The sequence below is a fragment of the Haematobia irritans genome, chromosome 5 (genome assembly GCF_050003625.1).
Source record: "Haematobia irritans isolate KBUSLIRL chromosome 5, ASM5000362v1, whole genome shotgun sequence".
Taxonomy (NCBI): Eukaryota; Metazoa; Arthropoda; class Insecta; order Diptera; family Muscidae; genus Haematobia; species Haematobia irritans.
In genome coordinates, this window is record NC_134401.1 from 101186070 (window position 1) to 101210765 (window position 24696).

At 28.6% G+C, this 24696-nt stretch overlaps 1 protein-coding gene across 7 annotated transcripts in view; it reads left to right on the forward strand.

Annotated features, from left to right (window-relative positions):
- The window catches only part of LOC142237596 (DENN domain-containing protein 1A), a 113109-nt gene that overhangs the window by 47801 nt on the left and 40612 nt on the right, over positions 1–24696 (forward strand). For 6 of the 7 annotated variants that reach the window (XM_075308951.1, XM_075308952.1, XM_075308955.1 and 3 more), the window contains exons 3-6: positions 9128–9398; positions 9468–9521; positions 9596–9856; positions 13610–14059. In XM_075308951.1, coding sequence (XP_075165066.1) covers positions 9128–9398; positions 9468–9521; positions 9596–9856; positions 13610–14059 — 1036 coding nt within the window. Of the gene's footprint in view, positions 1–9127; positions 9399–9467; positions 9522–9595; positions 9857–13609; positions 14060–17739; positions 17998–24696 lie in introns of all 7 variants that reach the window. The other variant, XR_012722521.1, reaches the window with a different exon arrangement.

The window sequence follows — 24696 nt, forward strand, 5'->3', positions numbered from 1 at the left end:
GTACAAATCATTTAAATTTTGTCGAAAAAAATGCTAAATCCAATTTGAAAATATTGTGAATTTTTGAAAATATTTGAGGTCAACGTTTCCGACAAGCGTTAGAATCCATTAAAAATTATAAAAATAATAAAAATTATTTATTTGACAAAATATCACAGAGTTTTTAATTTACATCCAAAACATTGAATTTGGATCACACCTTAAGAAGTGATGCAAATTCAGTGCAATGGCTGTTGAAATGGAGGACTTCCGTCCTATGACAAGCCCATGTTAAATTCATCGCTTCTGCGTCAATTTTGCACCACTTCCGGATCCAAAAAGAACACTTTCAGTACTTTTTTGGCGACGCTTTTTTTGCTGGGTTATCTTTATTTTTTCATCTCTGTTAACAACACGTAAAGAAAACAAGTCTGGAAAACGTGTATTGAAACCGTTGCTCTTTTTTGATTTTTTTCAAAAATTTCAAATTTTTATCAATTTTTTTTTTATTTTTGCAGTTGTTCCAAATTCACAATCCATTTCGTTTAAATTTAGCACTGTTCTTTTCTGACATTAAGACTTTAATAAGATACATTTTGAAGTTTTGAAGTAAAAATTTAATATAGTAGTATGTAATGCCGGACACATTTTCGAAATTTTTCGAACAGTTTTGGAATATATGAAAAATTACATTATTTCCATTTCCAAAAGTTGTATTTTTAAAGGGTATGTTTCTGTTAACTAAAGTTTCTCTACATAGGCTCGTGGGCGCCCAAAACTATGCTCTATAAATATAACTGCTTGACTGTTTGTGTTGCTTGTGTGATGGCTATAGTGATAAGTGATATTGTTGATGACAATAACAGCTACGTAGTACAGTGGATAGTGTATCGGTTTACAAAATATATGGCCCGCAGTTCGATTTTCCGTTCCGGCGAAAAGTAAAATGTGAACAAAATATATAATTAAATAATTTATCCTACATTGTTTGTTTTACAAAAAAGGTGCTAACAACTAAATAAACCTCGTGAAAGTAAGAAAGATGTGGGAGAAGTTGCAACTAGCCGAAAAGAATAACTCCAAAGAAACTCCCTTACAGCGAAAAGCAAATGGGAAACGATATTTGTTTGTCTAAAATTTCGTTTGTAAGGAAAGTATTTTTTCCTTGTACGGTTCCCTCTAAAGTTTAGGGGTGTGAAAATAAATTCGAGAGTTAAATTCGAGGTTCGTGTCTCGGCTATGAAAAATTCGAACTTAATTGTTTTTGCAGTGTAGTAGGGAGCCACCGTGGTGCAATGGTTAGCATGTCCGCCTTGTATACACAAGGTCGTGGGTTCGATTCCTGCTTCGACCGAACACCCCAAAAAAGTTTTTCAGCGGTGGATTATCCCACCTCAGTAATGCTGGTGACATTTCTGAGTATATCAAAGCTTCTCTAAGTGGTTCCACGCCGTTCGGACTCGGCTATAAAAGGGAGGTCCCTTGTCATTGAGCTTAACATGGAATCGGGCAGCTCTCAGTGATAAGAGAGAAGTTCACCACTGTGGTATCACAATAGACTAAATAGTCTAAGTGAGCCTGATAGATCGGGCTGCCACCTAATCTAACCAGCACTGTAGTCACTTTTGTATTTTAAAATCCACATCTTTTAAATTTAACTTTATTTACACCTTAACAGAGCTCAGCTAAAGTTCTGGAAATGCTAAATTAGCTATGTTCATTACACTGACAGAGGAACGAATTTTCTGAGGAACATTCTTTTTTTTACTTTAAAAAATTTATTTTCAAAGCAAATAAAAAGATTAGTGATAAGCATTGTAAAGCTAGTCGTAAATTCAGGTTTATTCGGTCTTAAAGAAAGCACTTTGTATCAAAGGCGAATTTCGTTTGTCTAAAATTTAAGCAAATGTTAACATAACTTTTCAAGTTAAATATATTTCATTCAAAATTACCATTTTGTTGCCATTCTAATTGTTTTCACAACACTGTGGCCGTCATTTTTTTTGTCCAATTGTTCTGGGCGTTATTTGATATTCCCAACGTATTTAAGTGTAAGTTTATCACACATCATTGGGTTGAAGAACTCATTGCTTCAAATGTATTAAGAAAAAAAAAAAAAAAACGTTTAATTACTAAACCCATAAAGCCAAATGGATAGCGGATCTCACGACCAACTATTTGTAAGCTTCTATGGTTTATATTACAGTAGCCGACGTCTCTAGCCAGCCACTCGTCTGTCCATCAACAACAATTAGACTTTAAAGAAATTTCTTTGTTTGTAGAATCGCAAGTGGCATTCAACTTTGACTGCATTTTATTGACCCACACATTTAAAGAGATTTTGTTTTATTATGTTATGGTTACCCTCTCTACAACACCCTGGAAAATTTTAGAATAGAATTTCCAACTTTTATTTTGGCACGTGACATTGGTATTGGAATATTTTTTTGGGGGGAATTTTGTAATCACGTTCTAAATGTCGGAAGTAGCTCAGTCACTTAACCCATGTAATGTATGTCATTCACTACAGTGTAGGGTTCAAAAAACCCTTATCTGGCCAATAATTAACATATTTTGTTGTTTGCCGTTACACTCAAGTAATGGAATGTGATTGGTCAACATTTTCATTTGATTTGTATTTTGTGGGGGTTTCAAATGTGTGTATGTTGACTACTTATCATTGATTTGATTTGGGCGATTTTCTGGCAGTGTGCCTATATTGTTTTGGAAGCCAAGTAGGTTTATTTGCCTTTTTTATTTGAGACAATACAAAAATCCAAATTTTGTAATTTTAAAGCCCAAAGTCCAATTATAACGTAATTACACCGAAACAAAATTGTTTCAGTCTTTTTTTATAGGTTAATGGAGGGTGGAGAAAAAATCTTTATATAAAAAATATCACGTTACAAATATATTGCGGAGATTACTCATGGATCAATTGAAATAATTGATAATAATTTAACTTAGTCTATTTGTTTATTGCACACCACTTTGTGGTATACACTAAACAAAACGTGTACTATGAACCAAAGATTTTGCTTAAAGATTTTGGTATTAATTCCAAGCCGAAGATGAGGCTTTTTTTGAGCATGTTGTCTATCTTTATATCTACCAAAATTTGAGAACAATTTTATTACCAAAAAATTTTTTACTTCTATGAAAAATTTTGTCAAAAATATTATTATTATTATTATTTATTACAAGATTTACAATCATAACAAATTATGGAAATAAATATAAAAGGATTAGGGGCTAACAACAAAGGTGTTTGACCTATCAACATTTTATTTCTATAGAAATTTTTGTCAAAATTTTATTTCTGTCGAAAATTTTCTCAAAATTGTATTTCTACAGAAAAGTTTCTCAAAATTTTATTTTTATAGAAAATGTTGTCCAATTTTACAGAAATTTTTCTCAAATTTTATTTCTGTAGAAATTTTTTTCACACTTTTATTCCTATAGAAATTTTTTTCACACTTTTATTTCTATAGAAAATTTTCTCAAAATTTTATTTCCATAGAAAATTTTGTCAAAATTTTATTTCTTTAAAAAATTTTGTGAAAATTTATTTCTATGCAAAATTTTCTCAAAATTTCACTTCATTAGAAAATTTTGTCAAAATTTTATTTCTATAGACAATTTTGTCAAAATTTTATTTCTATAGAAAATTTTGTCAAAATTTTATTTCTATAGAAAATTTTGTCAAAATTTTATTTCGATAGAAAATTTTGTCAAAATTTTATTTCTATAGAAAATTTTGTCAAAATTTTATTTCTATAGAAAATTTTTTCAAAATTTTATTTCTATAGAAAATTTTGTCAAAATTTTATTTCTATAGAAAATTTTGTCAAAATTTTATTTCTATAGAAAATTTTGTCAAAATTTTATTTCTATAGAAAATTTTGTCAAAATTTTATTTCTATAGAAAATTTTGTCAAAATTTTATTTCTGTAGAAAATTTTGTCAAAATTTTATTTCTATGGAAAATTTTATTTCTATAGAAAATTTTGTCCAATTTCACAGAAAATTTTCTCAAAATTTTATTTCTGTAGAAATTTTTTTCAAACGTTTATTAGTATAGAAAATTGTGTCAAAATTTTATTTTTGTAGAAATTTTTTTCAAAATTTTATTTCTATAGAAAATTTTGTCAAAATTTTATTTTTGTAGAAAATTTTTTTCGAAATTTTATTTCTATAGAAAATTTTGTCAAAATTTTATTTCTATAGAAAATTTTGTCAAAATTTTTTTTCTATAGAAAATCTTGTCAAAATTTTATTTCTATAGACAATTTCTATAACAAATTTTGTCAACATTTTATTTCTATACAAAATTTTCTCAAAATTTTATTTCTGTAGTGAATTCCTCGCAGAGGTAAGCCCTGACTTTGACTTCCCTTACAAAGCTGCAGAAAATTCATATCTAGGCTGTATAAAAGTATAACTACGATACAGATCCATCACTTGCCACTTTAGCTAAAAATAATCTACCAAAATTTGAGAAAAATTTTACCACAAAACCAACCAAAAAAATTTTGTCAAAAATATTATTATTATTTCTTTATTACACACAAAAAAATTTTTTTCTGATTCAATCACGAAATTAATTGATCCAATTAATTTTTTAATTGAAATGTCTTCAATCACAGAATTAATAGTATCAATTAAAAAATTAATTGACAGTCAATTAAAAAATTAATTGATCCAATTAAATATTTAATTGATACTATTAATTTGTGTGATTGATTTTTATTTCAATTAAAAAATTTGTTGAATCAATTAAATTTTTAATTGAATATTTTTTAAAACTCAATTAAGATTTTAATTGGAAAAAATTTCGTGAAATTTTTTTCTGTGTACAAGATTTACAATCATAACAAATTATGAAAATAAATATAAAAGGATTAGGAGCTAACAACAAAGGTTTTTGACCTATCAAAATTTTATTTCTATAAAAAATTTTGTCAAAATTTTATTTTTATAGAAAATTTTCTCAAAATTGTATTTCTACAGAAAATTTTCTCAAAATTTTATTTTTATAGAAAATTTTGTCCAATTTTACAGAAAATTTTCTCAAAATTTTATTACTGTAGAATTTTTTTTCAAACTTGTATTCCAATAGAAAGTTTTGTCAAAATGTTATTTTTGTAGAAAATTTTTTCAAAATTTTATTTCTATAGAAAATTTTCTCAAAATCTTCTAGCGATTTTCTAAAGTACGTGAAAAATAAAAAAGATACAAATGATGACAAACAGGAAGCCACATCTATGGTTTTCAAAAAGATGACATATGTCCCAGGCTTCTCCGAAAGATTTGAAAAATCAAACGTATACAACAAGGATAATTACAAAATGGCCCAAAAATGTAACAAAACGATATATGACCTTTTCAGCAAAACTAAGACTAAGATAAAAATGGAAGACAAATCAAATGTAGTATATAAAATAAAATGCGATGGGGACGAAAACAATCCATGTCCGATGGCTTATGTTGGCACCACTAAAACCCAATTAAAAACAAGACTTTCTGCCCACAAATCCGACCAAAAGATGAAAGACAAGCCCTTAGAACAAAAAACGGCCCTTGCAGCACATTGCAAAACCACAGGACACATACCAAACTTCAAAAATGTTGAAATACTGACGATGGAAGAGAATACTAGGAGAAGATATACATTGGAGATGCTACATATAATAAATACTCCCCCTGAGGAACGCATGAACTTCAAAGCCGACACAGACCACTGTGCACAGATTTACAGAAATCTAATACAAAATCGCAAACATAATTAAGATAAAAAATCAGTTAGACATGAGCATTGTAAGGAGAAAGTCTATTACTTTGTAAAATGTAAATATAATTAATGTTATTTTTTGTTTCAAAACGTTGTTGAAGTTAATATTGTTAAATATTTAAATTATTACAATTTATAGATAATATCTCGCTGAAGATGATCACCGATGGTGTATCGAAATATCCGAGAATAGCAATATTTCAATAAAAAGTAATGAAAAACATTAACACCAGCATTTTTCATTAGTCCATGACCTCAAGCCAAACAAATAATCCCAAAATTGTAATTTTATTTCTATAGAAAATTTTCTCAAAATTTTATTTCCATAGAAAATTTTGTCAAAATTTTATTTCTATAAAAAATTTTGTGAAAATTTTATTTCTATAGAAAAATTTGTCAAAATTTTATTTCTATAGAAAAAATTGTCAAAATTTTATTTCTATAGCAAATTTTCTCAAAATTTTATTTCTGTAGAAAATTTTCTCAAAATTTTATTTCTATAGAAAATTTTGTCAAAATGTTATTTCTATAGAAAATTGTGTCAAAATTTTATTTCTATGGAAAATTTTGTGAAAATTTTATTTCTATAGAAAAATTTGTAAAAATTTTATTTCTATAGCAAATTTTGTCAAAATTTTATTTCTATAGAAATGTTTGTAAAATTTTATTTCAGTAGTAAATTCCTCGCAGAGGTAAGCGCTGACTTTGACTTCCCTTACAAAGCTGCTGAAAATTCAGCAGATTTTTTTTGCTGGGTAATATCAAATTTTAGAGTTATGGCCTCCAAACGGCCAACACACATTGCACGAATATGGCTTTGAGATGATCGACATTTTGTTTTTTTTATGCCAACCATGCTCCCCAAAATGTCCCAGGCGCAAGAGTCCAACGGCGATCCGGATATTTTGGTGGCCATTGTGCGGTATAAATGAAGCGAAGAACCTTTCTTTTAAACTATTCATGGTAGACGAGTGCTGAGTATGATGGTGCTGAGTCATGTCCATGGTCTGCGGCTGAAATGTTTTTCATTCTCAGGTTTTAATAATGCATTTAAGACATTTTCGAGATAATATTCGGCATTTAAAATACTTTGAACACAACGGTCGATGAATATGAGCGGAGAGTGACCATCGGCCATAAGATGACCCACCGACCATTATTATCGGCGGCGCTTGAGTTCTAGAGGCCAATCAAAGGTATACATTTTCTGTTGCAAATAAACCCGATCACTTTGTTCAAAAACTACTCAATTTCGAAAGGCTTCTTCGAAGAAAAACCAAATTCGATAAATGACCACTTTCATGCAAGCCAAACAACTCCTTGTCTCTTTCCAGTCGTAACTTTTTTTATGCATCGTTGAGCTCTTGCACTTTTAGGACCTTCAATGGCTTTGGTCCAAGCTCATTTTTCAATGTGTGTTCCAAACGTTCTCGTTATATGCTCAGATAACAAGCAAGTTTTGTACCACTGTGGTGTGAATTTCCTCATTTTTTGGATCATTCCTGGTGTTGTTACTGATTTTTCGTCCACTTTTTGGACGCGATACAACACTGCCAGCATCATGGTAAGAGAAACAAAAAAATAATTCACATTTAAATACTAGAGGACTCCAGCGTTATACATTTGTGGTTTTCCAGTCAAATATAAAATAATTACACTATAACGCTTGATTCCACCTCGAATAACTTTTTTTCTATATTAAATCGCATTTTTAAGCTTGTAAACAATAAAATGAAATGTCACTGGAATAAATATATCAGCTGTCAGACGAGCGGTTTAGGTCTTATTGCAAGTTACGGTCACAGTTCGGTCCTCAAAATAATGCCAGATGTGCCTAACGTAGTGGATTACACTTTGGCGAGACCACTTTTCGACAATAAGTTTGAGACTCTAATTCCCAACAGTGAGGCGTGGTGTACACGGACCCCGGGGAATAAAAGGTATATAGATTTCTACACTGATGGCTCCAAATTGGATGGCCAAGTGGGTTTCGGAGTATATTCTAAAGATCTGGAACTTCGAATAGCGAAAAGATTACCTGATCACTGTAGTGTTTTTCAGACTGAAATATTAGCAATAAGAGAAGTGGTGAATTGACTGAGAAGTAATGCTCCAAGAAATATTGGCATTAATAAATACTCAGACAGTCAACCTGCAATAAAATCCTTGGACTCTGTGTTCCTCAACTCGAAAACGGCCATCGACTGCCGCAAATCTCTCAATGAGATGGCTGAGCAGCACAATATTCACCTAATATGGGTGCCTGGCCATAGGAACATACCGGGGAACATCGAAGCAGATGAGCTAGAAAGGCTAGGAACTACCTTACATATTCCAAGGGAACTAGAATCTGTTGGTATGCCCCTGGCTACCTGCAAGCTCTTACTGCGTGAAAAGGTTGTCATGATGGCAAATGTTCGATGGGAGAATTGCAAGGTTTGTAACGACACCAAGCAAATATGACCCCATTTAAACTTAAACCGCACACTAGATATGCTAGTGTTCTCGAGACGCCAGATATCACTCCTGATATCTGCTATAACGGGTCGCTGCCTGATAGGCGATTTTGCAAAAACTATTGGTGCGAAGTATAATGACTATTGTATGAGCTGTCATGATGCGGAGGAAAAAGAATCAATTAAACACCTCTTGTGTGAGTGTCCTGCATTTTGTGTAAAGCGCAAGCAACTTTTAGGAGCATATAGCTTCAGATTACTGGCGGATCTGGAAAACGTTAACTTAAGCAGTCTGCTAATGTTTTTGGAACAATCTGGTTGGTTCAACATAAGAAAATAATCGAGAAGGTTCAGCGGTTAAAACTAGAAGTGCCCATATGTAATAGGTACTTTTAGTTAATGTGGTATCACAATGGACTGAATAGTCTAAGTGAGCCTGAATCTTAATCGGGCTGCCACTTTAACCTAACCTAACCTATTGCAATTTGCAATACATATCAGCCACACTGTATGTGGTAGCTATATAGAAATCTGAGCCGTTTTTTCCAAAATCAATTTAATAAAAAAACATTCTTGTGCCAAATTTCAAGTCGATTGGACTAAACCCACAATCTAGACATTGATTACAAAGAAGTGTTCTCGGACGAACGAATATCGCAAAATAAACTCTGGAAGTGGTCCTCAGTATATTTACTAGGGATGTTACAAACATATGTACTTATTGTAATATCACGCAGTTGTGTAGGGTATAAAAATACTTCATCCTATGAGCCTTGTGTAGCTTTTTAAGTCATCTTTTCCCATAATTTCAACTACAAATACATTTCTTAGTTGTTATGTTACATACAACAATTATTTAATTGTCCTATTTTTTTATTATTTTTTTTTTGTTTCATTTCAGTGATTCCGTGCAATCTTATTCCTTTGTACTCACCACAGATGATTCCAAATGGCGTTTTGGATTTTGCCGACATGATCCAAAAACCGAATCAACAATGGTCATAATAACCTTCTTGCCATGGCATGATACATTTCTAAGACTGTTGGCAGTTTTAGCTGAACTGCGAAGGACCGATCCCAAAGAATTTCATCAATTTCTAACAGAGGCCTACAGTAGTGGAGTGCCCGATGTGGGTAGTCAATTGAAATTAGTATATAGCCAAGGACAAAGTGTAAGTTGAAAATAAAAAATGTATAATTTAAAAAAAAAATTATTTTAATCATTTCACTTTTTTTTGTAGCAATTTATATTTGAGCGACCAAAACCCTTTCAATTGCCCAGTATTCCAGAAAATGTAAGTGATATGAAATTGGTTTTTGTTTTGGGGACCCCAAAAATGATTACATCTGTTTTTGTTTATCTTTACAGCACAATCTAAATTTATATTACAATTTTGTGGATCCAAAGAATATGATTGCCGTATTCGCAGCCATGTTGGCCGAAAGACGTATCATTTTTACCTCGAGCCGTTTGGATCGTTTGTCTTCCTGTATACAAGCGGCAAATGCATTTCTCTATCCTATGGTGTGGCAGCATATCTTCATTCCTGTATTACCCATGAAACTCAAGGATTACTTAAGTGCCCCTATGCCATATTTGATTGGAGTACCACATTTGGTATTAGAAACGGTAAATATTGATACGGGACTTTAAGCGAATATATAAAAATAAGGAATAAATTAAAATACAGACATATACATATTATACAGAGAGGTCCCTCTGGATGACTGAGAAATGGGGTACATCCTGCAAAAACAAAATTTGTATGTACATGTACAAAGACCGCAAAATTTCCACGGTAGAGTCCATTTCTTTAGGTGGTATTGAAATTCTCTTTGATGAGTGTGCCAAATACCTTACGCAGGAGGCTAAAATTTAAACTTAACATGACAGTAAAGAACTGGAAAAGTCTCAGTAGGCTTGTACTCGTGCAAAAAGACGGTAGGAAACAAGTGACGACTAAAGCCGAAATGTCGGCTAGAACTTATGCCCCTTGGTATGCACGGTGGACATGCTAGTCATTTCACCAATGTGGCTCTTATAATTGCATGTTCAATTGTTTTTTTATTCTTTAAGTTATGTTGTTGACATCTCTGGTCCATACCATCGATCTGAATATAGTTCTATGGTTGTAAAATTCGAAAGTAGTTTTTCGGGCTTCTTATAAAATCGAAACAACAAAGTCGACATTTTGTAATCTTTATTATTTTATATTGAATAATATATTTTTTCTAATTTATTAGGCCTTCTATTAATGTTTTTTTTTCTGAACACCTCCAACTTGAATTCGTTTTCATTTTTATTTTTCTGCCATTTAATGGCTTTTCAAATCGATATCTATTAAATATATATTTACTAATTGGCTTTTTAAGTCGACCGAAATCGACTAAACGCCTTTCAAACACGGTTGCCATTCGAGCCCCAAATAATCTATCAAATTTTAACAAAAAACTACAAAAACTCTTTTTTTTCCAAAATTTTATTCCATACAAAATTTTGTCAACATTTTATTTCTATCGAAAATTTCTTTCAAAATTTTATTTCTATCGAAAATTTCTTTCAAAATTTTATGTCTATAGGAAATTTCTTTCAAAATTTTATTTCTATAGAAAGTTTTGTCAAAATTTTATTTCTATTGAAAATTTTGTCAAAATTGTATTTCTATAGAAAATTTTGTCAAAATCTTATTTCTATAGACATTTTGTCAAATTTTTATTGCTATAGAAAATTTTTTCAAAATGTTATTTCTATAGAAAATTTTGTCAAAATTTTACTTCTATCGAAAATTTTGTCAAAATTTTTGCATAAATTTTATTTCTAAGAAAATTTTGTCAAAATTTTATTTCTATAGAAAATTTTGTCAAAATTTTATTTCTATAGAAAATTTTGTCAAAATTTTAATTCTATAGAAAATTTTGTCAAAATTTTATTTCTATTGAAAATTTTGTCATTTCTTTCAAAATTTTGTCAAAATTTTATTTCTATCGAAAATTTCTTTCAAAATTTTATTTCTATAGAAAATTTTGTCAAAATTTTATTTCTATAGAAAATTTTGTCAAAATTTCATTTCTATAGAAAATTTTGTCAAAATTTTATTTCTATAGAAAATTTTTTTCAAAATTTTATTTCTATAGAAAATTTTGTCAAAATTTTATTTCTATAGAAAATTTTGTCAAAATTTTATTTCTATTGAAAATTTTGTCATTTCTTTCAAAATTTTGTCAAAACTTTATTTCTATTGAAAATTTCTTTCAAAATTTTATTTCTATAGAAAATTTTGTCAAAATTTTATTTCTATAGAAAATTTTGTCAAAATTTTATTTCTATAGAAAATTTTGTCAAAATTTTATTTCTATAGAAAATTTTTGTCAAAATTTTATTTCTATAGAAAATTTTGTCAAAATTGTATTTCTATAGAAAATTTTGTCAAAATTTTATTTCTATAGAAAATTTTGTCAAAATTTTATTTCTATAGCAAATTTTGTCAAAATTTTATTCCTATAGAAAATTTTGTCCAAATTTTATTTCTATAGAAAATTTTGTCCAAATTTTATTTCTATAGAAAATTTTGTCCAAATATTATTTCTATAGAAAATTTTGTCAAAATTTTATTTTTATAGAAAATTTTGTCAAAATTTTATTTCTATAGAAAATTTTGTCAAAATTTTATTTCTATAGAAAATTTTGTCAAAATTTTATTTCTATAGAAAATTTTGTCAAAATTTTATTTCTATAGAAAATTTTGTCAAAATTTTATTTCTATAGAAAATTTTGTCAAAATTTTATTTCTATAGAAAATTTTGTCAAAATTTTATTTCTATAGAAAATTTTGTCAAAATTTTATTTCTATAGAAAATTCTGTAAAAATTTTATTTCTATAGAAAATTGTGTCAAAATTTTATTTTTATAGAAAATTTTGTCAACATTTTATTTCTATAGAAAATTTTGTCAAAATTTTATTTCTATACAAAATTTTGTCAAGATTTTATTTCTATACAAAATTTTGTCAAAATGTTATTTCTATAGAAAATTGTGTCAAAATTTTATTTCTATAGAAAATTGTGTCAAAATTTTATTTCTATAGAAAATTTTGTCAAAATTTTATTTCTATAGAAAATTTTGTCATAATTTTATTTCTATAGAAAATTTTGTCAAATTTTTATTTCTATAGAAAATTTTGTCAAAATTTTATTTTTATAGAAAATTTTGTCAAAATTTTATTTCTATAGAAAATTTTGTCAAAATTTTATTTTTATAGAAAATTTTGTCAAAATTTTATTTCTATAGAAAATTTTATCAAAATTTTATTTTTTTCTATAAAAAATTTTGTCAAAATTTTATTTCTATTGAAAATTTTGTCAAAATTTTATGTTTATAGAAAATACTGTCAAAATTTTATTTTTATAGAAAATTTTGTCAAAATTTTATTTCTATAGAAAATTTTTTTCAAAATTTTATTTCTATAGAAAATGTTATTTCTACAGAAAATTTTGTCAAAATTATATTTCTATAGAAAATATTGTCAACATTTTATGTTTATAGAAAATATTGTCAAAATTTTATTTTTATAGAAAATTTTGTCAAAATTTTATTTCTATAGAAAATTTTGTCAAAATTTTATTGCTATAGAAAATTTTTTCAAAATTTTATTTCTACAGAAAATTTTGTCAAAATTTTATTTCTATAGAAAATTTTGTCAAAATGTTATTTTTATAGAAAATTTTGTCAAAATTGTATTTCTTTAGAAAATTTTGTCAAAATGTTATTCCTATAAAAAATTTTGTCAAAATTTTATTTCTATAGAAAATTTTGTCAAAATTTTATTTCTATAAAAATTTTTGTCAAAATTTTATTTCTATAGAAAATTGTGTCAAAATTTTATTTCTATAGAAAATTTTGTCAAAATTTTATTTCTATAGAAAATTTTGTCAAAATTTTATTTCTGTAGAAAATTTTGTCAAAATTTTATTTCTATGGAAATTTTTGTCAAAATTTAGATTCTATAGAAGATTTTGTCAAAATGTTATTTCTGTAGAAAATTTTGTCAAACTTTTATTTCTATAAAAAATTTATGAATTATTTATTTGCAAAATCTACCAAAACATGTAGAATTCTACCAATCTACCAAAGAATAAAAAATCTACAATTTTGATAGAATTTTATCAATTGTGGCAAATATGATTTCAATACACTCGAACCCAAACTCATAACAATATCTATGCAGGGACCATATACTCATCACGATGGTTCCATTCTTACGATTTGGATGAGACTTATTTTTTTTAGAAAGTATAAGTGGTTATAGTATTACTTCTTTTCCATCCTGCATATACTTTTGTAAAATTAAATACGCGTTTTCTTATCTCCCACACCCCTCATTAGATGACACAAGAGGAATTAGGCGAAGTTGTGACTTTAAACTGTGATACAAAAATATTCGACAGTCCCTTCGATGATGTCCATGCCATGCCCACGGAAATTGTCTCACAACTAAAAAAACAACTAAGTCACTCAAATCAACATATGGGCGATCGTGTGTCGAAAATCTTCCTTGGTGTTCTAGTACAATTGATAGGTGGCTATCGCGATGCTGTGGAATTTCGCGATATGAGCAAAAAATTTAATCGTGACAAATTCATAGAATCACGGCCCTCACATTTAAGGCCATTCCTTACGAAAATGATGGAATTGCAAATATTTCAACAGTTCATCGATGAGCGTTTGGAAATGATGAGTACCGGTTTGGGATTTTCCGATGAATTTGAACAGGAGACAGTAAGATATGCGGAAAAATTAAAGAAACGTGGTCGTTTCCATCAACTAAAGGAGAAGGTAAGAAATGCTGGTTGTAGTTTGGAATCTTTTTGTATAGTTTGGCTTCACATATTTATTTATTTATTTGAAATTAATTTCTTTTGCTATTTAATGGTTTAATTTGTGTGGCGCTTTATTTTCTTTCATATATACCAAAACAAAAAAAAATCGAATGCTATTTCATTGGGACATTTTCATTAATGTTTTTTTTTTGTTTTTTGTTTTTAGTTCTTTCATTTTTGGGCTTTTAGTTTAGAATTATTTTGGTCAATGCTTTTTCAATTTGCCATATACCTACCTCATAAGGATAGTTAGCATTTAATAATCTCTTCATTTGCACGCGTCACACACACACACACATACACGATCGAAGAAAGGGAAATTGAAAATTCTAAATTAAATAGAATAAAATTGGTTTTGTTGTTTTATAGAATAAAATTTTCAATAATTATCAAAATTTTTTCAAAAAGGTCATACCAAGGAGGCTAAAAACCAATAAGGCAATTATGATGGTCCGATAAGTACTTAGCATACAAGAAAACATTTTGGAAAAGTGGAAATTTATTTGTCGACTTATATCCTTTTAACTGGAACTGGATGCAATTGACCCTATGACTCCAACTTCCAACTTTTTGGCCTAATGGAAACTACTTTTTCTCGAGGTGGCGATAACTACCTTGTGTTAACGTTGTGACTTTTTAAGATTGGAATTAAAAATAAGGAAAATACGATGGATGGGCGGCAGTTCGTAGTTCAATTTTTTTCTTCGTCAATTGTGACCGCGTCGGCAGTATGAAATCGACAATTCAGTATGAAATCGTGATCGTTTTACCCATCTGCAGGTTGACAATGTGGTCACACCTAGGGAATACTACAAAACGAATCCGTTAACCTTTCCGGAGGCTGAGGGGACATTCGTTAGTATAGCAACAATTATCTTTCCGTCCGGTGGGACAGTTTTTGCCATCGGAGCACTGTTCATTTCAATATTTCAATAATATTTCAAATATTGCAGAATTATATTCAAAGAAGGGCTATATTGAACCACTGTGCGTCATGGAACCACTTTAAAATCGACTCAACGACCGAAATTGATGTGTTTCGCACAAAGAAAAAATTATGTTGATACTTTATCCATTGATTTGGAAACACTGTGCGTCACACAGTGGAAACTCGTGAAAATCCAAAATTGAACACTGTCGACAGTTATTACACAATAGTAAATTGTTCTTGTAACCAGGGTTGCCATTTTGGTCCGATCGGACGAAAATTGGTCCAAAAAATGATTAATTTTTAAATTTGGTCCTATGGTCGGACCAAACGGAATTTGATTCATTTTGATCCATTTTCAAATGGGTAATTTTTCCAAAATTGTCTATAGAAATAAAATTTTGACAAAATTTTCTATAGAAATAAAATTTTAACAAAATTTTTATAGAGATAAAATTTTGCCAAAACTTTTTACAGAAATAAACTTAAAAAAATGTATAGATACAAAATTATGCTAAAATTGTGTATAGGAAGACAATTTTATAAAAATTTTAATAAAAATAAATTTCTATAGAAATAAAAGTTTGACAAACTTTTTATAGATATAAAATACTGACAAAATTTTCTATAGATATAAAATTTTGCCTAATTTTCTATAGAAATAAAAGTTTGACGAAATTTCATAATGAAATGAAATCTTGAGAAAATTTTATAAGAAATGAAATTTTTGCGAAATTTCCTAAAGAAATGAAATTTTGATAAAATTTTCTAAAGAAATGAAATTTTGATAAAATTTTCTATAGAAATAAAATTTTTACAAAATTTTCTAGAGATATAAAATTTTGACATATTTTCTATAGAAATAGAATTTTAACAAAATTTTCTATAGAAATAAAATTTAAAAAAAAAAATTCTATAGAAATAAAATTTTAACAAAATTTTCTATAGAAATAAAACTTTGATAACATTTTCTGTAGAAATAAAATTTAAAAAAAATTTTCTATAGAAATAAAACGTTGATAAAATTTTCTATAGAAATGAAATTTTGACAAAATTTTCTCCACTAATAGAAAAAGTTTCGTTATATTAACGAAATGTGTCGTTAAAAGTCAGCCAATGAAATAAATTCGTTAATACAACGAAATTTTTCGTTAATATTACGAATTTTCTGCAAATTAACGTAACGTTTCGTACTATTAACGAATATTTTCATTGTATTAATGAAAATGTTTCGTTATATCAATGAAAATCGTTGGCTGACTATTAATTAAATTTTCTTTGGGTGTATAGAAATAAAAATTTTGAATAGAAATAAAAATTTCGCAAAATTTTATATCGTAGTAAAATTATGGAAAAAAAATTTAACTTTTAACGGCCATTTTAGGCTTTAACTGCCAGTTAACAGAAAGTAAATTCGAAATATCTTCTCTCCGGTTAACTTTAACTGAAAAATTTTCGGCAGTTAAGTTCCTAACTGACATATGGAATATATATGCAAGATGGCAGCTATGCCCATAATACGGTTTAAAAGTTCGTTAGTTAACGGAGCACTAACGGAGCTTCATGAAAATGGGCGTAAATGATATTAATTTAATTTGGAAAAATGGTCCGCTGGTACGAAGTTTAGTCCAATTTTGGAAAAATGTTGGTTCAAAATAACGGCAACGCTACCTTTAACACTCTTGGTGAGGCTAAGTACTTATTAGATCCCCCTCATACTGGAAACAATAATTAAAATTTCGCTCGTGCCTCTTCGAAACAAAGTCCTGTATTCGTCGCCTATATTTTAGAATACTAATATCAGAAAAGATATTTATACATTTTAATGCATAAATATTAAATTGTTAGTTTTTTTAATAAAAAGGTTTTTGTGTTTTAATTTGTTTTAGAAAGAAAAAAAAATATTTTTTTTGTTAAAAATGTTTTTTTTTGTTATTTTTTCTTTTCTTTCGACAAAAAAATCTAAATTGAAAAAAAATCTAAATTAATTTTTTTATAATACTAATTTCTGAAAAGATATTTATACATTTTAATGCGTAAATATTAAATTGTTAGTTTTTATATAAAGGGTTTTGTGTTTTAATTTTTTTTAGAAAGAAAAAAAAATTTTTTTTGTTAAAAATGTTTTTTTTTTTAATTTTTTCTTTTCTTTCGACAAAAAAAATCTAAATTGAAAAAAAAAAATCTAAATTAATTTTTTTTTATAATACTAATATCTGAAAAGATATTTATATATTTTAATGCATAAATATTAAATTGTTAGTTGTTTGATAAAATTTGTTTTGTGTTTTAATTTGTTTTAGAAAGAAAAAAATATTATTTTCGTTAAAAGTGTTTTTTTTTTGTTATTATTTCTTTTCTTTCGACAAAAAAATCTAAATAATTTTTTTTTATAATACTAATATCTGAAAAGATATTTATAAATAAATATTAAATGTTTATTTTTTTTGTTAAAAATATTTTTTGTTATTTTTACTTTTTTTACTTTTTTTCGAAACTAAAATCAAAATTCAAAAATTGTTTTTAAGTTTGTATAAATAATTTTCCTCGTTCAAAATCATTGTCCTAATCATGATATTTTAATTTTGGTTACCCTTGATTTTGTATGTATTGTGTTTGAATTTCTTTTATTTTCGATTTTGTTATTTTCTTTTTTGTTGTTTTTTCTAAATAATGTTTTTTGTATTTTTTCTGTTAATTTCTTGCAGTATCATGTGGGAAAACATGGTTTAATTAGAGTTTTCACTAAGAGAACCTACACTATTAATCCACCTTAAAATAGAAACAAAACCCAGTTATATTGATTTTGTCGAATACTTAACATATATACTTCAATATATCCTTATACTTTCTCAACTCAACCCACCCTCTCCCTCTCAGTACTGTGATCAACATAAGACAAAAACAAAACTTCCTTTTACATATGTAAAACCAAGCGCTAAAATGACACAAAACCAAACAAAAATGTTCGTAAATTTTTAATAATTTTTATGTTCCACTAATGATTTTCTTTAGTTTGTATTGTTTTTATTTACCATACTAACCGCTTAATTTTGTTGGGGAGTAGTTGTTGTATCATTATTTTAAAAAACTATGTATTTGCTTTTGTTTTAGAATACACTTCTCTTAGATCTTTTTGTGACTTATATTGATTTACAATTTTTTTTTCCTTATTTCTGGGTTTCACTTTTTTTATAAATTATTTTTGAATGAAAAAGAGTGAGATGTACTTTGTTATTCTTTATACTATCTAAAACCCTTCGTAGAATATTTTTACACCTTACACTATAACTTGGTAAGGGCAGAATAAGTTTGGTCTCCGTGAAAATGTTTCCACCAGATTGTGTTTTTTTGATATAGCTATAAAAAGTGAAACTTGGAAAAAAGTTGATCACAATTTTATAAAGTTTTATTTTTTTTTTCATATTAAAAACTATGATCTTCTCTTTCCTTCGAAGTTTATTTGCTCGGGAAAACGTGATTCGGTAAGAGATCCACTTTATTGAGAGTAATGTTAGATATTGCCACAGTTTTAAAATGGTAGACTCTTGAATAAAAATTTAAAAAAAAAAATACATATATGTATAAAATATTGTATTCTCTATAAACATTCCATGTAGGTCCATTTCAATTCTGTATGTACGTTTTAAAGCCAATGAAATAGTGTTTCAAAAGCAAATTAGATTACATAGAAAAAAGACTTCTCCTCTACTTTAATGATATTGATATTTACTTCATGCAAAAAATGCCCGACATGGTGCTAATTATTCCTTAAGACCTAATTAGCCTTAATACCAGTATTTTACATTTTTAATACAAAGGAATATTTCTTAATTTTGTTTTTTTTTTCTAATTATTTTTAAAACCATGGAGTAACAAAAGCTTTTATTCTACTTCGACTTTAAGTAAATTTGAATTTTGTTTTGTTTTGTAAATAAGATTAAAAATGTAATCAACTATAGGGCTGTTTTCTTTTACCACTGGATGCTCGAAGCCGTGAAGGACTAAAAGAAACCAGAGTACTCGTTTATCCAGGACATCTCCAAAAATATGCAACACTGGCATCACACAGAAAAAAAGTTCACGAAAATTTTTTCAATTAAAATTTTAATTGAGTTTTAAAAAATTTTCAATTAAAAATTTAATTGATTCAACAAATTTTTTAATTGAAACAAAAATCAATCACAAAAATTAATAGTATCAATTAATTTTTTAATTGGATCAATTAAAATTTTAATTGACCTTCAATTAATTTTTTAATTGATACTATTATTTCTGTGATTGAAGAAATTTCAATTAAAAAATTAATTGGATCAATTAATTTCGTGATTGAATCAGAAAATTTTTTTTGTGTGCAGCTGTTTAAAAACAATCACAGAAAAGAAGTGAAATCTTCCATTTTTAATGTATGAAATGCTCCAATTAGTAATAAATATTTACTGCTGCGAACACCAGTGCAACGATGTTCTGGATAGCCCATAAAAATTTTGCATCCAGTGCAAAAAGAAAACAGCCCTTATATGAAAAAAAGTGGGGTTTTCCTTCCTGACGCAATAACTCCAGAACGCACGAACCGGTTTCCATTCGTTGCATTCCTTGGAAAGGTATCGGCTCCGTAAGGTTTATAGCAAAGAAAATTCAAGAAAAGTTTCAACGAAAAAGCGAGAAAATCTTTTTTTCTAACATACAACGCCATCTCTGATGCAATTTCAGAAGACACGAACCATGGTTTTGCATACGTTGGGAAGGCTCTGTGAGGATTATAGCAAAGAAAATTCAAGAAAAGTTTTAATGGAAAAGCGGGAAAATCTTTTTTACTTACAGCGCACGTTACAAAAATTTATAATTTAAATTCATCGTAGTTGCTTTTGTTAAAAAAGAATTTTATTTTTTCACATAAAAAATGTTCGGAAAACGTAGAGGGTAATCATGTGGTGAAAAATAGGGTAACTAAAGGGCTAAAGTTCTCCGATTTGGGTGAAATTTCCAAGGGAGGTTAGACAAATATCGAAAAATAAAGAGCTACTTTATTTTTCGATATTTGGTCGCGGAGGTGGACCACCCCTTTATACGACTTTTGTTTAAAAAGGTACAGTAAAACAAAAAACAAAAAATTCTCTGATTTACTTGAGATTTACCGAGAACATGCCGTGAAGTTATGAATTTATTATGGGGTACCAGATTTTTTTAGTATTTGAACGTGAAGTGGGACCTCCCCCTTGCCCGATGTTTTGAAAATTGGAACAAAATTATCCGCTTTGCTTGGAATTGTCAGGGAAGGTTGAAAAGGGCGTCTAGGCAAAGTACAGCTACTTTATTTTCGATATTTGGTCGAGGACGGGAGGGGGAGGGGAGGCCCTTTGCCGTTGTTTTTAAAGTACAGTGAAAAAAACTAAAATTTGTCGACTTTATGAAATTTTACGCAGAACTTGGGGGAGATTATGAAATTTATATGAGGTATATGATTTTTAAATATTTGGTCGGGGAAAATGGGCATAGGGAGACCTCATTCTCCTCAAGTACATACAGTGAAACAATTAAACTTTTCCAATTTACCTGAAATTTACAGAGGATGTGGGGTAGGTTATATTATTATAATGGATATCTGATTTTGTAATATTCGGAAGGGAAGAGGGGCGTCCCCTTGTCCTGCTGTTTAAAAATTAGGCTTATAATTTGCTTGAGATTTTCTGAGATATACGCTACATCATTTTTCGATATTGGGACGGAGAGGGAGACCTCCTCTAAAACTGGAAAGAGCTAGAATTCTCAAGTTTACTTGAAATGTACAAAGGCCTTAGGGGAAGATTATGAAATCAATACACCATGTACTTGATTTTTGGGTATTTGGACGGGAACCTTCTCCTTGCCCCACTCTATGAAACTTGAAGGAAAGTTTATAGATTTTCTTGGAATTTGCAGAGAAAGTGACGTCCCTTTACAAAAAATAGAGCAAAATCTAACCTTCTCCGATTTACTTGAAATTGGGGGAAGATGATTAAATTTATACAGGGTACATGATTTTTCGATGTCTGCTTTGGGAAGTGGAATAGAGAAGTTGGGCAGTTTGTGAAATGAATATAGGGTACGTGAATTTCCGATATCTGTTCGGGGAGGATCGAAAAATGGGGTTCTCTTTTGTCAGATTTTTTGAAAATAGAAAGTAGAGGATTGTCGATAAATGGGAACTCGGTACATAATTTTATGATTTTTCCACAGGCTTCTGCCAGATTTTTTTAAGTAGAAAACTTAAATTTACATGAAGTTGACAAGCAACGTAGAGGGTGCTTCATTTTCCGGTATATGTTTGGGAATGGTATGTTTTCCGTGTCCAACACTTTAACAAATGTTAATATGGTAAATTTTTAAGTACTTCTACTTTTTCCGAATTATTGGACGATGTATGAGGAGAAGTATACCTCCCCTTGACAAACCACGCTTGAAATTCAAAGGAAATGTAGAAGATTGTCCAACAATTTGAATACAAAACAATAAAAAAACAAAAAATTGGTTGAAAGGGAACACCCCCTACCCGACGTTTGTTAAGCCGGTCCGTTTTACATCTGCATATCTGCCCTATTTCTGTATATAAACAAAAACGCAAGTACTCCGATTTTTTTGAAATGTATGGGACAGTACTTCAGTTTTTGTGCCAGACTTCCCCTACTCTTTAAAAGAGTTCAAATCTTTTCGAATTTGTTTTCAGATCGAAGGATATGGTTGACTACACGCTCACAAAAAATCGCTTCTGTAACATATACTCCCAAACATATTTTGCTTCAAGCATATACATTTTTGGGTATTGCCCAAACATTTATATGTTTGATCTCTTCCAATATATAATATGTTTGAAAGCATATTGGTCTAAACGATATATGTTTGGGTAGTCTAAGTTCCAAACATTTTGTATTTTTGCATCCAAATTCAATAATGTTGTCTTCCAAAAAGCAATATGTTATTATATGAACATATAATATGTTTGGAAGCATTTTGCACCCAAAATTATTATATGCTTTAAAAAAATTCTCAAAATTTTATTTATTTATTTATTTATATATTTACCATCATAATGAATTATGAAAATAAACAGGTAATATAGGTGCTAACAACATAGGTTTTCGACCTGAATGCTCAAAATTTTGTTTCTGCCCAATTGTATATTCCCCCACATCTTTCTCACTTCCACGAGAGTTTTTTAGTTCTTAGCACCCTTTTCTGTAATACAAACGTTGTAGAAGAAATTATTCAATTGTATGATTTTTTTATTTTAATTTTACCTTTTGCCGGACGGGGATTCGAACAGCGGACCACACAGTTTGTAAGGATCAAAGAAGTAGCTGATCAATTGCCCAAGGAAAAATAAAATGTTAATTTTGTAATAACAAGCAACAACCACCAACTTAATTCAATATCACTCCCTGTTAAATAGCGCTCCAAGCTACTAAACACATATATGTTTATAGGCTATTTCTAAATTAATATATGTTTGCATCCAAGCATATTATATTTACAAACATTTTATGTCCCAAACATAATATGTTCTAACATATTAACATATATGTCCCAAACATGTTATGCTAGTTTATGAACATTATATGCTTGCACTCAAAAATATTGTGTTTAAAAATTTGTGTTCCAAACATATAATGTTTATAGCCAAACATATGAAAAACAGTCTTTTTCATCCGTGTAGTTAACGAAAATATGCTTCGCGGTGCGCAGCGAAGCGGGTCGGGTTACACTAGTTTTCTATACAAATAAAATTTTGAAAAACTTTCTACAAATATTAAATTTTAGGAAAATTGTTTATAGAAATAAAAACTTGGGAAAAATTTCAATAGAAATAAAATATTGAGAAAATATTCTATTTATAGAAATAAAATTTTGGAAAATTTTCTATAGAAATAAAATTTTGAGAAAATATTCTATAGACATAAAATTTTGATAAATATTTGATCAAAAACTTCAAAATAAGAGTTTATAAATTTCGTAGATTTTTTTTTTTTTAATTTTGACAAAATTTTTTATAGAAATAAAATTTTGCAAACATTATATAAAAATAAAAAAATAAAAATAATAATAAATAAAAAAAGCGGGCGGGTTACGCTAGTGATTAAATAATCAAACTATACAATTTAAATTATAAAGAAGAATTCTTTGAGACATTTTAAATACATTTATTTTATACAAAACTTTATTAAGTTTGTTATGATAAATTTTTCAACGACATCGTTTTGCCCTTATAGTTAAGTGATTTGACTTTAGATGTAGCACAATTTTGTTGTAATAATTCTAAAAATTTTTCAACATTAATAAAATTGTCTTTAAATTCGTTGACTTTTTCTATCTTGACTCCAATGCTATAAAGCGTTCAATAATATGAGATGTTTTTCAACAATTTATTTCAAAGATGTTTTTTACTTTAAAAATAGCATAATTTCGACATGAAGTCGAGTCTGACTTTGGAATTTATAAGTTGTTGTTATTAATGCAAAGGCGTTTGATAGCACATAAAGAAAATGCAGAATTATTGAATTCAAGTGAGCAAAACTCAAATTTAAAAGAAAATTGTATCTTAAATCTATCCCTGCTACAATTCCTTCTTCTTTGGTTCGGAATCAATACCAAAATCATTAGTGTAAAGATAAAAATTTTCGAACCGAGTAAGCTTTTCTTCAGTACATAAAGTATATATTCTGGGTCGTGGTTATACCCAGAGAGGGGATATTTTTGGGCGGTGAACATGGAACATGTTTTTCGCAACCATGTTATTTTTTCGAAAACTATGTATGTGATTTCGGCAATCATGGTTTGCCTAGAAAAAACCTTTTTGCTATACTTATCGTACGTCAGTAAACGAATATTTTCATAAAAAAATAAACGAAAATATCTTTTGGAAGGGGAGCAACTTTACGGCACTGGAAGTACAACATGAAGTTATCCTTAGTTTGTTTTAAAATGTTCATTTTATTACAATGAATTTCAAATTTCATTTTGAATAATGAATCCCGCAAAAAAAAAAAAAATAGAAAACCGGTTATTAAAACATTGGGATTTTTGGATAAACCGAAAACGACGTTTCAAAAAACCCGGTTATTAGGACTCACTAATCGTGGTGAGTCGATGTCCGAGCGATTTCCATCCATCCGTCTTGAAATCACGCTAAATTATGCACGAAGATTTTTCCAATTAAATTCTTAATTGAGTTTTAAAAAATATTCAATTAAAAATTAAATTGATTCAACAAATTTTCTAATTGAAACAAATGATTTTTATACCCTCCACCATATGATGGGGGGTATATTAACTTTGTCATTCTGTTTGTAACACATCGAAATATTGCTCTAAGACCCCATAAAGTATATATATTCTGGGTCGTGGTGAAATTCTGAGTCGATCTGAGCATGTCCGTCCGTCCGTCTGTTGAAATCACGCTAACTTCCGAACGAAACAAGCTATCGACTTGAAACTTGGCACAAGTAGTTGTTAATGATGTAGGTCGGGTGGTATTGAAAATGGGCCACTTCGGTCCACTTTTACGTATAGCCCCCATATAAACGGACCCCCAAATTTAGCTTGCGAATCCTCTAAGAGAAGCAAATTTCATCCGGATCGGCTGAAATTTGGTACATGGTGTTGGTATATGGTCTCTAACAACCATGCAG